The sequence below is a fragment of the Aquila chrysaetos genome, chromosome 6 (genome assembly GCF_900496995.4).
Source record: "Aquila chrysaetos chrysaetos chromosome 6, bAquChr1.4, whole genome shotgun sequence".
Taxonomy (NCBI): domain Eukaryota; kingdom Metazoa; phylum Chordata; class Aves; order Accipitriformes; family Accipitridae; genus Aquila; species Aquila chrysaetos.
Window position 1 is genome coordinate 8,227,169 of NC_044009.1, and position 14,338 is coordinate 8,241,506.

General features: G+C 40.3%; 1 protein-coding gene across 1 annotated transcript in view; it reads right to left on the bottom strand.

Moving 5' to 3' along the window:
- The window catches only part of SPEN (spen family transcriptional repressor), a 72,470-nt gene that overhangs the window by 15,435 nt on the left and 42,697 nt on the right, over window positions 1–14,338 (bottom strand). Inside the window, 6 exon segments of the mRNA XM_030019188.2 lie at window positions 1,660–1,773; window positions 2,961–3,074; window positions 3,655–3,780; window positions 6,109–6,260; window positions 7,142–7,342; window positions 8,561–8,721. Of these exon segments, the coding sequence (XP_029875048.1) occupies window positions 1,660–1,773; window positions 2,961–3,074; window positions 3,655–3,780; window positions 6,109–6,260; window positions 7,142–7,342; window positions 8,561–8,721 (868 nt within the window).

The following is a 14,338-nucleotide window of genomic DNA, read 5'->3' on the forward strand; positions in this document are numbered from 1 at the left end:
GTAAATCAAGTTCAGTGAGAGAAACAGCCCATTTTGACAACAATTCACTGTCTGCTGCAGTCTGAAGATGGGAGCAGAACTGAAAACAGGGATGATAATATTTAACAAAAAAAATGTCAAACGCTTCTTGGGACCAGCCCTACGCATCCCCAGGAATAAAGACCTTTCTCTCTCAACTCAAGTGTAGCTGCATGGAGCTATATAACTACCTCCTTACTGGGGTATGTTGTTGTAGCTGCCAGAGCAGAGGCTTCTGTTCAGTAAACCAGCAGGAAAAATACATGTTATTATCATGGTATTGATGTTTTTAATACTACAATTCCAACTACAGTTCCAAAGTCCCTTTTATCTCACCACAGTGCTATAGCAGGTCAGTACTATTAATCCACTTCAGACTCCACGTTATTTGCCCGGGGTTATACAGCAAGGCAAGAGCAGGGATGGGAAAGGAACCAAGCCTCCTGAATTGCAGCTCCCTGTTCTAGCTACTCAAAGAGTTGAGGTTTTCCAGCCAAGGGGAACAATATTAAGAAGCTAATGGCATAGCTGATGCAAAAAGTTAAGGATTAGAATGGATTTAACTACATGTATATGCATAATGCAATTTTTTTAACATTCTAGTTCCTTCTTTTTTAAAAAAGTCAGCCTAGACCTTTGTGTAACCACAGCAGTGGAGCACAGACATACACACATCATGGGTGCTGCTTATTCCAAAGTTGCTAAGTAGCAAGACCCACAAACACAAGATACGAAGCTTTTAAATGACCACACATTTTATTGCATATAAGGGCTACTTATATTCAACCACCACGCTTAGAAACTACAGTATATTCAACTCCTAACCCCAACGGGTGTGAAGTTGCTAGATTAATAATACACCAGATGAGAGATCATGCTTGAAATCATTACCCACTCTTTAGGAGAGAAGAAAGGAGGAGGAGGAAGATAATTCAGAGGGTTGGCTGACACCTCACATCTCCAATTAGTGGAACTGATGGGACAGTCATAACAGGTATTACCACATTCATCCAAATCCAAGACATCCCTGTAAATGTTAAGTGCTGCTCCAGGAGTAACTTTCTCTCTATTTTTTAAAGTAGTGTTTTTAATTACTATTTTTTAAAATCTCTTACAAGGAAGGAGTTGCCATCGCAAGAGGAGATTGCATGCTTAGGTTGCTGTATCCCATGACTACGGTGTGCAAGCCACCCCGGATCGCCTTGGCCAGGTCAAGAGCCTGGACATTAGCACGTATCAGCTGAAATGCAGCCATGTGTTATCTCAGAGGAACTCACACCGCCAGATTTCACTTTTCTAACATGAAAATGGACAAAATTCTGCCTTGGATTCGGGTAAATGAGGTAGTAACACGGACACCAACACTCAGGAGCTTAGAGAGACAAGTTCAGTGAAACAAACGGCAGAATACTGGAAAAGGCTTTATAAGTAATAGTTCAAGATACCCTAACATCTTGGTAAGCCGAGTATAAAAAAAATAGTTTAAGCATTTGATGTCTGGGACATGTGTGTCCCGCTAAGTATTCCTTTTGTCTGGCAGTCTGCAAATGCCAGCATTTAAGGGGTAAGGCCTAAATACAATTTGTTTCTCTCTTTTCTTTTTTTTTTTTTTGTTTTTGTTTTGGAGGTCATTCTGCACACCTTAATTTTATTCCCACCGATTTTCCTCCCCTTGGTCTCTTTTACAGCTGCTTGTGCATATTCAATCTCATTGTAGAGAACCAGGGCCATGCCTTTTAAGCGGTCAAACACCACCTGTAAAAAACAAAAAAACAAAACAAAAACCAAATAAGAGCCTCATCCACAGGACTTAATGTCAGTCCCAACAAAATCCTAAGTCATGAGGATACCAGTAAGGAAGTAATTTTTAGCAAGGTAAATTTCCAGGCTTTTCTGATGAGGCATATTGTAATGAAGAGACAATAAAAGGACACGGGACTGCTTTGAATTGTGGATATTGTGGCTTGAGGTATATTATGCCTTTATTTTGTTTTTCTGTATTTTACTTTTAATTTTTTTCTTTGGTGACTGAGTTTTGTAGTTTCTCTTTGTTTACTTTTAGTTTTTTCAAAAATTTCCAATGTGTTTTAGGGGGGAAAAAAGGTAAAGGGAACATTTAATCCCAAAATGGAAACAGTTTTTGTTATCACAGTCTGCAGTACCACTCGTCAGTCGCTAAATGCCCAATTTCCAAATACTAGCTTCCTTTAGCAATAAAACTTATTATGCAAGCAACAACAGCTACAATAAAGAATGTCAAAGCTGCAACACAAACCCACAAAAATCCTTTAAGGAGGCAAGACCCTGATCCTGCAAAGATTCACACACATTGCTTAACTTTAAGCACATCAATGTCCAACAGAAGTACACAGGACAACTCACATGCTTAAGTTTAAGCACGTGCGTAAATCACTAGCCCTGACCCACAGCGGGGCAGGTAACACATTCCCACCATGTGATATGGGTATGTTGCATCATCATTGACTTTCTTCTTTCACGTACTTTTGTCAGTGTGATTAGCCTAACTGCTTTTAAAAAGTCATTTTTTGGTCTGATGAAAAAAATATAGTTATGTCTAATTATGTAATTAGCATGCCTGAGCATAACTACATAATTAGACTGCTGTTCCTCCTGTGTTAGCCTTCTAAAGAAATTTTGTTGGGGAGAGACTGTACTGCACAAGAGCAACAAATGGTTTCCAATACTCATTATCTCGGCTCGTTCAAAATACTTTTTTTTGTTTTCAAAACACCAGAAGCAACTGCTCTACGTATTGGACCAACAGGATGCAACGCTACAGAGCATTGTTGGCCAAATTACACCCCAGAGAGAATTTCTCTACCTGAGCTATAAAGCCCTGGACAGTCGGGGTTGAAAGGACAGGATGGGAAGAAAGGAAGACAGTAACAACTTCAAACCACACGCCAAAGCCTCCCACCTACCTTTACCACAGGCCCATATCGGCAGAAATGTCGAGTTAAATACTGATCCGTAACGTTTGTAGAAAGACCATCTAACCACACGCAGTTTGTAGGCATGCTCTTTCCAAAACCCAGCTGAACACAAAAGGGCAAAACTTCCATCAGTACAATTCACAAGTGTTAAACTAACTGAACAGAGCATGCCTAATTAAAGAGTTATTTGAAGAAAGCTAGTCATTTGTATGGATTTTCTAAAATTAGCATCTCACACAGGTGCAAACAAGACAAAAATCAAATAGCAATTAATGAAAATAATTGTGCATGCTTAAACAAATACAGTGTTTGACAACATTTGGTTCTTCTACAATTTGAATGCATCTGAAAAGTGACAAGTTGACAGCTCTGGGGACTGACAGCCCCTGTTTATCGTTGGTAATAGTACAGCTTCCCAGCATGGCCTCACCAGGCGCGGACCTTCAAGGCCAGGGAATGTCAGTCTCCAAGTCTATTCAATCCTGGGGCTCCTTGCTGAGACATCCAACAAAAATGCTGATTAATCCCAGTTACAGTGGTGGTTGAAAGCATCACGCTTTAATCTGACCTATGCATTAAAAAATGTCTTACTTGCATAAATTATGCTGCTGCAAAATATCCTATGTTGCTGTAAATGAAAGTAACAAGGATAAGGATACAGTCCATGGGAGGATTTCTTTACCTTGAGCCGGTTATTTCCAAGATATTCCCCATCCATCTTCTTAATTGCTTTACACACACTTGCAATATCACAGTACTGCAGGAATGCATACTGAGGAACACCGTTCACTTTCTTAATGTCAATATCCTGGGGAAAAACACAAAACAGAACAATCGACAGTCAGCAACAGGCCAAAAAGGACAGTCAACAGCGTCAATTAGATCTAAGTGGACTTTTTTTGAGAAAGACACATGGCACAGCAAGCACTCTTTAATTAATACTTTCTTCAGAGAGAGGATTTAAACAATAGTAGACAGTTAAAAACTTCGTTGTTCTGCTATATCTCATTCAATGACAAAACCAAATCCTTACTGACCCAGGGAAAGCTCTTCATAATGCAGATTTAAAATTCAGCCCTGCAGACATAAGCCTGACTTGATCAACAAACAGTAGCTTTAGTTTGTTAATATTATGTCAACAAGAGACAACTCAGAATCAAAGTAATACAGATTAATTTTCGCTCACAAAGGCTCAAGAGAAAACAACCTGTTCCAATCCTCATTTCTGAGCCAAGAGGCAAGCAGGGTTTCTTTTCCAAATAAACATGATCCATCCTGTTCCTAGAAACAGAAAGTGATGCTGGACTCTGTCTCTTGAACCAACTTGGCATTGATATTGCAAAGGCAAAAAAGATCCTCAACTTCCATCGCTGCTGGTATTTGATCCCAAGCCACCACAGGCCCATTCAAAAGTAAGCGCAGTCACCAGAAAGCTACAAAAGCCTAATAAAGGCTGATTTTAATAAATTTTAAAAACCCAGCAAGCTTGGAGTTGACATTTGGTTAACATTCAAGCTCAGCACTAGTACTGGCAAATGTACCAAAAGCCTCTGAACAAACTCATGATATTATGATTCATTCCGAGCTGAAAATAGAAGGTGAAGTGTTTCATTTTATTTGTTTAAATAGCACAAGCTTCCTTTGTGAGGTACATGCCAATGCCAGCACATGAATTTAAGCACAAATGTTCCAACATCCAGGACAGACTAATTTCATGGTTAATAAATTTAGGGACAAGGCAGCAGTTTGATACAGTCTCACCGAAGTGCGCTCTGTCTGGGAAAACAGAAGTAAACAGGGAGATTTACACAACTATTAGACTTCTATAGCCCTGGCCTAATGATTTAAGTGGAATACTAATAGAGGACTACATTTCCAAGAGTCTGAAGTAGCACTATTGCAACCATGGCAAATTATACCTGACCACTCACCCTGGGCAAGCAATTCCTTCTGACAGGCAAATAAAATATTATTATTTTGCTTATTATCCACCAGAAAGGTTATAAAAGCTGGTTCCTTTTCCACCTGAGCTTCTAAGTTTTCATGGAAATTGTGCAAGGCCGATTAATAATGTTGACAGGACAGCACTATTTCACAGAAAATCCAATTTACAAGACAGTGCACTACTACTGATAAGCATCTTTATCAGGACAGCTCTGCTGGTGTAGCGTTAGAAAACGGTTTAAGCCACAGACACCGCGTGAATTCATAAATCAGTGTTGATGTCAACGATACAGCGGAGGCTGGATGCACAAGAGCTGCCAGACATCATAAAATGTAAATTTTATATTTGTCCACATCATATATGGAAACACACCTCCCCTTCTTTCTGAGGGGAAGTACGCATGGGGTTCCTGGTATGTGTGACTGATACGTCAACTGTTACAAAAATATTTCAGACCAGAATGAATAAGGCACAGCACGTTCATAAGCAGCCACAGCTACCAGTGAGTACATGAACTATCAGCGCTGAAGGCTAGATTCAATTAATTAAACTGACTGTGGATACTTACTTTACTTTTCTGGATAATTTCTCTTAAATGCAATATTGATATGACTTGATAGAAAGTGGCATGAGGAGAAGAGGATGACTGCTGCTCTATCTCATTCAGATAGGCCTGCTCAGCTGAAAACCCAAATCTCACATGTGTCATCACTAATCCATCTGCTCAGTGTCTCTTCTGCCCTATTGGCAGGGCACAGACTGTGACAGCTGATGGCTACTTCCACATGTAACAACTAAACCCTTTGTTTCAGAAATCAACAGGAAACTGAGACTTCATAGAGTTGTACTGATTCAACATTAAAATAACACCAGGCATATTTACATCCCAACTACCTAGTTAGGCTTTTCTGCAAATGCTCTGAGCTAGCAGAAGACACATTTCTGGTAAACGCTCCTAGGACTGTTTCTACTGCTAAGTTATCCCCTTAATACACGTGTACTAAGATTTTACTCTAAACGCAAAGAAAAGCTTTCAGGTATATTCCAGCAAGATGAATGACTCAGATTATTATATAAAGACTTGAATTATCTGTCATCGACACTATGATTTACCACTGCTCGTAGCATTTTACATGTCTGTAGAGAACGAACAGGCAATGACACCCCGTACAGTACAGAGAATTCACATACCACTATTCCACCAAAGCGCTGAAAGATGTTGCGAAGGTCATGGTAGGTGGTTGTTTTCTCCAGGTTGCCGATGAAGAGAGTTCTTGTTGCTTTTGGGTGAAACTCATCTATCCTTTCATCCAAAGGACGAAACTCGTTCTCGCTTTCTGTTTCTAGAAGCAAAAGAGAGCAAGAAATTTGTAATGCACGGAGGTGTTTTTCATGTGGGTTCGGTTCATGTTGATTTGTTTGTTCAAGTCTACTTCCTGATGAGCAGATACGATCTGAACAAGAGTAACCGATGTCTTTGACAAAAATACGCAGTACTACACTTGTCAACTGTTATTTATATGCAATGTGAAATCTCTGCACCACACCACTGTGTGAGTGCTGAGGAATTTCAGCATCCTCAAGTGAAAGGTTGCTGCATTCTCCAACTGCTTCTCTAGAAATTTACTCTTTTAACAAGTATTAATGCTTGAATGCATGACTTCCAAGTAAGGCTTCACTGTACTTGGGTGACAGCATATAGAGGAAGTTTGGTTTCACAGATCAATTTTTAAACACGCAATTGAAGTACAGACTGAAAACTTAACCACGTGCTCAGTGCTATAGTTTACACTGGTTGGTCATTCAGGCTATGCTACCTTAGCGTCAAAAATGCAGCCATCGTTGGCTGTTTTAATTAAAAGCAGAAAAAACAAGCCTGTGAGGACTCAGTGCTATCTGTGCTTACACCACCCACTGGCTTCTGCTCCACTGAGACATGGAAGATGAGACTGTTTCTTCTAGCAGCCAGCAGATCCCACTGTTTGAGAGGATGGCAGGTTTCCTTCTCTGAGGTTTCAGACTGGAACTCTCTCCCTATTTGACCTAAGAGCATCCACTCTTCTTGCTCTGGAATTTATTCTGGTGTATTTCCCAGTTTCTTTAAAATATATTTCTGCAGAAAGGCAGTTTTAACATTTCCTACTCCTATGGTGCCTCTTTACAACAGCCCGTGAATGTGCCCACAGCAGTCACGTGTCCAGTGCAAGAAGGGCATGGACCTTACCTGGTCCTATCCAGGCTGTGACTTCAATCTGCATGCCAAAGAAAAGTTTTCCTTTTGAGGCATTTAGTGCTTTTTCCTGGTCTTCCTGCTGTCGGAAGAACACCAGTCCATACCGTTCCTCAGAAGCCCCGTGAATCTGCACCGATGTCACCTTTCCGTACTTCTTGAATTCGTGGAAAAGTCCATCTTTAAGGCTTGTATCTAAACCAACGAATAAACATTAGTACTGTAAAAACACACTTTTTACCAATTTAAAAGCACCATAAAAGACATGAAGAAATCTGATCTTCCTTCTAAAATGTGACTTCACCCAGTTTAACCCAAATCTCAAGATGCACAGAAGTGCCTTTTTAAATCTGGATGTTAATATTGCCAATGCCAAAAGCTTCTGGCGGATCTTTCTCTTTCCCTTTATTTTTAAACCCAGGAAACTACACACGCAAGGTTTTACACAGCTAAAGCTGGTGGTGTATGGTTATCACTTCTGAGAGACATCCAACTCAACATGAAGAAGAAATAAAGTGTTACTTCATTAATAATCCCACAGGGATACTGCGCAGAGCAGTATTCCAAACCTGGGATGAGGCACCTGGAATGGAGATCAAAGTTATACAGCATTCAGCTCAGTCAATTCAGAATGATAACTAGGCAGATTCATTAGATTTTGCAAAATCTGACTCACGACCACACAATCTGCCTGGGATCTGTGGGGTATTTACCTCAGCGTTGCGTCTCTTCAAGGAGGATTACAGAAATAAAATCTACAGAAATTAACATTGTGATGTATGCTGCTCACAAAGTTAATAAATATTATTTTAATTCAGCTAGTGCCTTTGTATCCATGAATTATGTTACAACTGTTTTACAAATGATGCCATGCTGGTTTTTTTCTGTGGGACCTCTCCTGCATTCAGCACAGGGAACAAAGAGTCATCACGTACACTCCTCAGTGAGTGGTTTCTTGCATTATTTACCATGCAATATTCAATGCCATTACAAATATGCTCATGGGTGTTTTACAGCACTCAACACTGCAACAGAAAACCCTGAAGTTTTTGTATTAAAAAAGAAACTGCAGCAGGGAGAGAATAAATGGTCCAAGTTTTCAGTGAAAAATTTGAGATGCTTCAGGTTTTTCCCTGGGGAAATCCACATTACTGTTTCAAAGCACCAGCCCCAGTAGCTGTAAGTGCTCAAGCCCAAGGACTTCAGCTAGGGACCTGCAGGACTCCTCACAGATGGTCACTAATTAAGCAATTTTCCCACCATCACACAAGAACCAAGGCAGAAGCAGAGAATCCCGTCCTCGGAGGCAGCATGTGGCTGCTGTGTCAAAGACACAATAAAAGTTATTTAACCAGTCCCTAACCTGCTTCCTATTCCTTTTTTTCCCTGTTTCACTTTCCCAAGTGAATTTACCTGTTGAGCGCACTGGAAGATTTTGAACCTTGATCCCAAAACTTTTCCGGGGTTCATCTTTCTCCAGAGATGGAAGCAGCTGGGATGCGGGCGCTGGGACGGCTGTCGACTGAACTGACCGTGCTGGGGACTCATCGCTTGAGCTGCTGCTGGAGTCACTGCTATAAACAGCATGAAGGAAACGACAGATGAATGCATGGAGATGCAAAGGAACCAGAGGACACAGGTATTTTAATTAAAAAGTAAAATGTCAAAGACTTTTTGCTTGTCTACAGGCCTTTCTCCCTCCTTTGCTTGATGCAGAAAATCCAGTTTCCGTAACGCAGCCTGGTTATACGCAGGAATTTAAGTTATTCTACAAATATTCTCCTACAAAGCCCTCAGAGGAGACAGTCAAGGAAATAGAATATGGGTAAAATGTCAGACAGATCCTGTTACGCACCGTGACAATAGCGGAGATTTAATTAAGTGTAATACAATGTTGTATCAGCTTAGGAGCTGTGTGGGAAGACTGGAGAAATACAGAGAGGGTACACAGGTCTGCTGAAGCCTAAAAATCCCTCCCAGCGCTCTCATGTACAGAAAAGAAATATTACCATGCTCTCAGGCGCCGCTGTCAACCCGAGAGTCAGCCCTAGAGTTCTCCTTATTGCCTCCTGCGCATCTTTTAAAAGAGATCCATACCTCTGATGACAGGAAAACCTCGTGCGAGAAAATCACAACAAGCATTTGCTCAAGAGTAACCTAGGTAATGTATGAACGAGCAAACACTGTTTACAGGCTCAGCCTCAACAGCTAACTTCAGGGTATGAAGAATTCAGACCAGAGAACATCTTTTATAAACAATAATTATGGCAGAACAGGATTTGCATATTAGATCATACGGGGAGTCAATCTAGTCCACCAACCCTTGATGGTGCAGATCGTTAGATGCTTCACAGGAGAGTAAGAAACACAGAGAATAATGTTATTAAAGCCTGCCCAGTGGGGACACGTCATCTTCTTCAGTGGCTGATTTCTTCCCCGAGGCATGAGGGCTTATAACATCGCTAAAAATAATTTTGTCTGACATAACCCTGGAGACTCTCATTCCCCATTACATGAGCAGCCTTCTAAAAAATTCTGCTGGAACTTTAACTCGGAGGCTGGAGGGGGGGAGATCTGCCACATACAAAAATAACCCCGTCAGTTTTAAATTTGCTGCTTTCAATTTAATTTTTATGTTCCTCTCCACATCATATGAGAAAAACGATATGCAAGTTTATCTTTTTCTTATCTTAAATTAATTCATAGGCTTCTTATATTCCCTCTTTACATTAAACCATTTAACTTTTTCTAGTCTTTTCTTAGGGAAACCATTTCAGGTTTCTAATAATTCTCATTATTTGATTGTCTGACCTCTTCTACTATCCTCCTTTTTGGGGGGGTGTACAGTTTATGTAACGCCAGGGTAACAGCAACAGAGTCATTTTTCTTAAAACATTCCAGAAAACTGGTTTTCTTTCTGAACATCTTGGTGTTAACGAGCGCTGTGACACATTACTAAAAGCCCCTGGGCTCTGTCCCCATTATATTTGGAGGCGCAGAAGAAGAGGGCAATCTCTGTCCCAAAATACTTACAAACAATCGAAGGAGGATATAAAAACACGCCAGACCAAAACAAAACAAAAAAGGTCAAAAATGCAGAAGTAATAATAGACATGAGAAACTCTCCTCTCAGTCTCACCCTCTCATTACAACCCTCCCATCCAGTTGACATTGAGCCGCTTCACACGTTGGTGCCTTTCCCACACACTCTCCTCCTACTCCTCCATCCCCAGAGGAGGAAATTAAGCATTGCTTTGGGAAAGGACAGAAAATAAAGCCATGCCAGAAAAGGAGTGAAAACCCAAGCCCTTCCTCCTGCCCTCCTCTTCAGAGGCAGGCTCTGCTATACGCTTACCAAAGGGGCAGCTGCCTTGCACCACTCAACCTGTTATTTCATCTACAATAGCGTTTCCCCGTCCAATCCATATAGTCCCATGTGTTTCACAGCTCTGAACTGCCTACCACAAAGATGCCCGTTCACAGCCTCATTTTTCTTCCAAATTTGTAAACTGCCTTTCTTTTTGCCTCACCTGCATTTGTGCAACCTGCTTTCAGGCCCTCTTCATTAACAAACTATTTCATTGCTAAAAGTGAAGCATGCTGCAATTCGCTCTTCATCTTTTGCCCATTTATCCCATTCCCTCTGCCTCCTACCTTTCTGCTAACTCTGGCAATGCTGGATCACCTCAAGTCCTCATTAAATTGAAGTTCTTCTCTACAGCATTTTGGGAAAAGGAGGAAAAACCTGAACCCACATGAACAGGCCTTCAGTAGTCTCAAGGGGTAACATAAGCAATCGCCTGCTACTATGAAATAAATTGGCAAAGAATAGAGAAACTTCTTTTAATACGCAAATATAGTCAGAGAATGTGTGTGGGGAGAATCTGAAAATAACTCCCAAGCTGAGAGCAGTACCGCATGGTTTACCATTCCCCTGGGGAAGGCTAAAATAAGATTTTTGGGCTGCAGCAAGCCTCTGCCCCGTATGCATTTTTACTTTCCCTTCTCACATCTTGATGCTCGGTATTAGATCAACTACGTACTTCCTAAAGCACTTTAAATATTCTACTTTGCTAAGATTATATCTTTTAAGTAAGAGGCAGCACTGAATTTCTATTTAAGCAGTGCTTTAAAATGGGAACAGGCTATTTTTAGGTTTTTTTTTACGAGGATGTTTAAAATATGGAACATACTGTTAAAATCACAGCATTCCACTGGGGAAAAAAGATAATCTCCGCATAACACCATAAGACGTCCAAGCGATGAAACAGCAGTCTAATAGGGTGATAAATTCTACAACAAGAGTTTGAATTCCACGCAACTTTGGGAAACAAGGATCATGCTGATAATTTCCACTTCCCCGTGGAGTTTTAGGGATATGTGTCCCTAAGCAAATCAAGACTATCTGAGGCATTCCAGAAAAAAAATTCATTATTTCCTGAGTCTGTTTTTGGAAAGAAAAAAAAATGCTACCAAGAACAATTCTCCTTTCTTTCGGGAAAGCCTCATCACTTTTCCAATTGAAGAAACATGGATATAATAATTCAAAAGTAAGTCAAAGGTTTTATGTTCTGTGAATAGCAGAATGATGGAAGAGTTAATTATAGCTGCTGTGTCATCCAGTTATAGCACACAGCAGAATCAAAATAAAGCATCTGACAGTGAATTATATGTAGTCTCAACCAGAAAAACAGAACTCCTTTTCAACTACCCCAGCTTTAAAAATATACAAAACTAAAGCATGTAAGCTGCACAAGGCTATGTTCCCAGAATATTAAAATGAGAATATGGCTTTTCTTTTCCCTGTGAGTAATTTTGAAAACAACCATCCTTTGCCAACTTGCAGAAAGCAAGTTATTAACAATTCTTCTAGCAAAAGTTAGTTCGTAAGGCTTTTGGAAAAACAAGCTAGGGAAATTTTAACCAGGGAATATCACAGATAGGTTAAAACAAAAGCTCTGATAACCTCCTTCTTGAAAGTATTTCAAGTAATCAATAGGTCTTGGGGCAGGCCAAAAATGGCATAAAGAAAATGGCTTTGTAACTTCATTTTGCGCTTCCACTAACAGTATTAAACCCATGATGATTTTTTCCAGAAGCAGAGCGTGCTCTGGCACACAGCCTTTTCCCAACACGGGAAAACCTGCTCTTCAACATCCATGTAAACTCAGCAGAGCAGAATGCCAGCACGCAGAAGAACTAATCTCCTGAGCTGTCACAACACACGCGTTGCACAGAGAGGGAGCCTGTGTTGGGAATTTGCTTTTTTAAACATCTCAGGCTTACAGATTCAGTTGCCTCTTCAGTGGTTTGCAGACTTTTTCTGGTGACGTATGCTCATTTGTGAAGAATTTGAGCATTTAACCAGGAAGGATTTCAGATGCTCTTTTGTCAAACCCAGATAGCTTCTAAAATCAGTTTCACTCCAGCTTTTATCATGGCATCACAGCAATGTAGAATAGAGATTTTTGATTTTACTGTCAGCAAAATCAGATGGAAAACCTGAGCTATAAAGGAGATCATTCTTACTTTAATAAGGAGGTGGACATTAAATCCTTCTCTTACACAGGCACTTTACAACAAGTGTAGTTTACAAGCCCTTTAAAAATACTAATCTGCCTTCCATAATTGCCTACAAGTATATAAGGATGTGTGTGTTCTTACTCACAGTATTTATCTATGTATCTATGCTCTATTCATCAAGATAAAATCTATTCGTAAACCAGTCTTTTAAGTTTTATCCATATGGGCTGAGTCCCAAAGACTCAACATGAAAGAATCTAGCAACAGGGATCAGATCACAAAAATGAGCCCCACACATGCCCGGGGTTTCAGTACGCTGCAGCTAATTTAGCACACAGAATTTTCCTTTTCTCACTTATAACTGCAAAGATGACATTTCAAATCCTGGTGCATGCATCCTATATAACCAGTCCTCATTTCTGCAGAAATATCTCATTTTCAAGTAATTGCATTTTGCAGTTCTAGTAACTAACTATGAAGTTACGCTCTGTTTATGTATGAAAAATGAAAGCACTTGAATGAAGAATACAAAGTGAGCTGTTCTCTTTGTTCCCCAGCAAAAAGGAGATAAAAGAGAGACTCCAAACCAGTCGATGTAACAGGATACCCGCTGCTTTTCGTCAATGGCAGCTGCGCTGAATCAAGGGATCTCACAACCTGCCCTACCCTTTTGCAATTTTAAAATGTGGGACAATTGTCATTTCTGTGAATTGATTTGAGAACGGTGAGTCAGCTGCAAGGTTGGTGACTACCCTTGTTACAGCAAGCAGGAAACACCGTGGCCTTCATGGAAAATAAAGCAGAAAGAAGCATTAACACATACTGCGGGCAATGCGCCGCCAGACTTCAGGTTCAAAAAAAGGCAAAAAAAACCCCCAACCTCTGACTGTTGGAGCAGGTTAAAAACCAAGCCACCTAAAATAGGCTGAAACCCTTTTCATTTTTCAAGGGAACACATGTCAAATTTCAGCAGGGAAAAAAGTAAAAATGAATTTTTAAAAATTTTTTTTAACAGCTGCCTTCAAAAAATGTTTAACTAGAACTGGTAAATGATCCAGGATTCCTTTTACAGAAATATACAGAGCGATTATTTTTTTTCCTGCCAAAATTAACTGAAATCAGGAACTCTGCCTAGATCAGCTATGATTCAATATGCTGTCAAAATAATCTCTAAGTAAAGATTATCTCCTAGAAAGATCTACTCAAGACAACCTCCCGCAGCACCAGTCCCAGCTGACAGCAGGTTATTCTCACGGCTGATGTCAGCAGCAGATTCCCAAGTCGGGTCAGGAAATCCAAAGTTAACGTACAGTCATCTCTGAATGGAAGCAACAGGAGCCCTTTTTTTCTTGTCCCTCCCTTTCCAGATCCAAGTTAAGTCACCGTAGATGATCTCTCTGCAAAAAACACCAGCTGCAAAAGGCAGCCAGTGACAGTGCTGTATGATCAGCTCTATTCAGAAGACACAAATCCTTGTGATACTTTATATATTGGCAGTGGGCTTCAGAAACAAACTGCCAGTTAGATTTCTTGGACCTGGCAAAACAGCACCAGAAAATTGGTTGAAGTATCCTGAACACACCAATGTGTTGTTTGGAAAAAAAGAGTTAAAGAGACCTGATTATTGCCAGCCAAAATCCAGCAAAAAATATGACACTGACTGCTTAA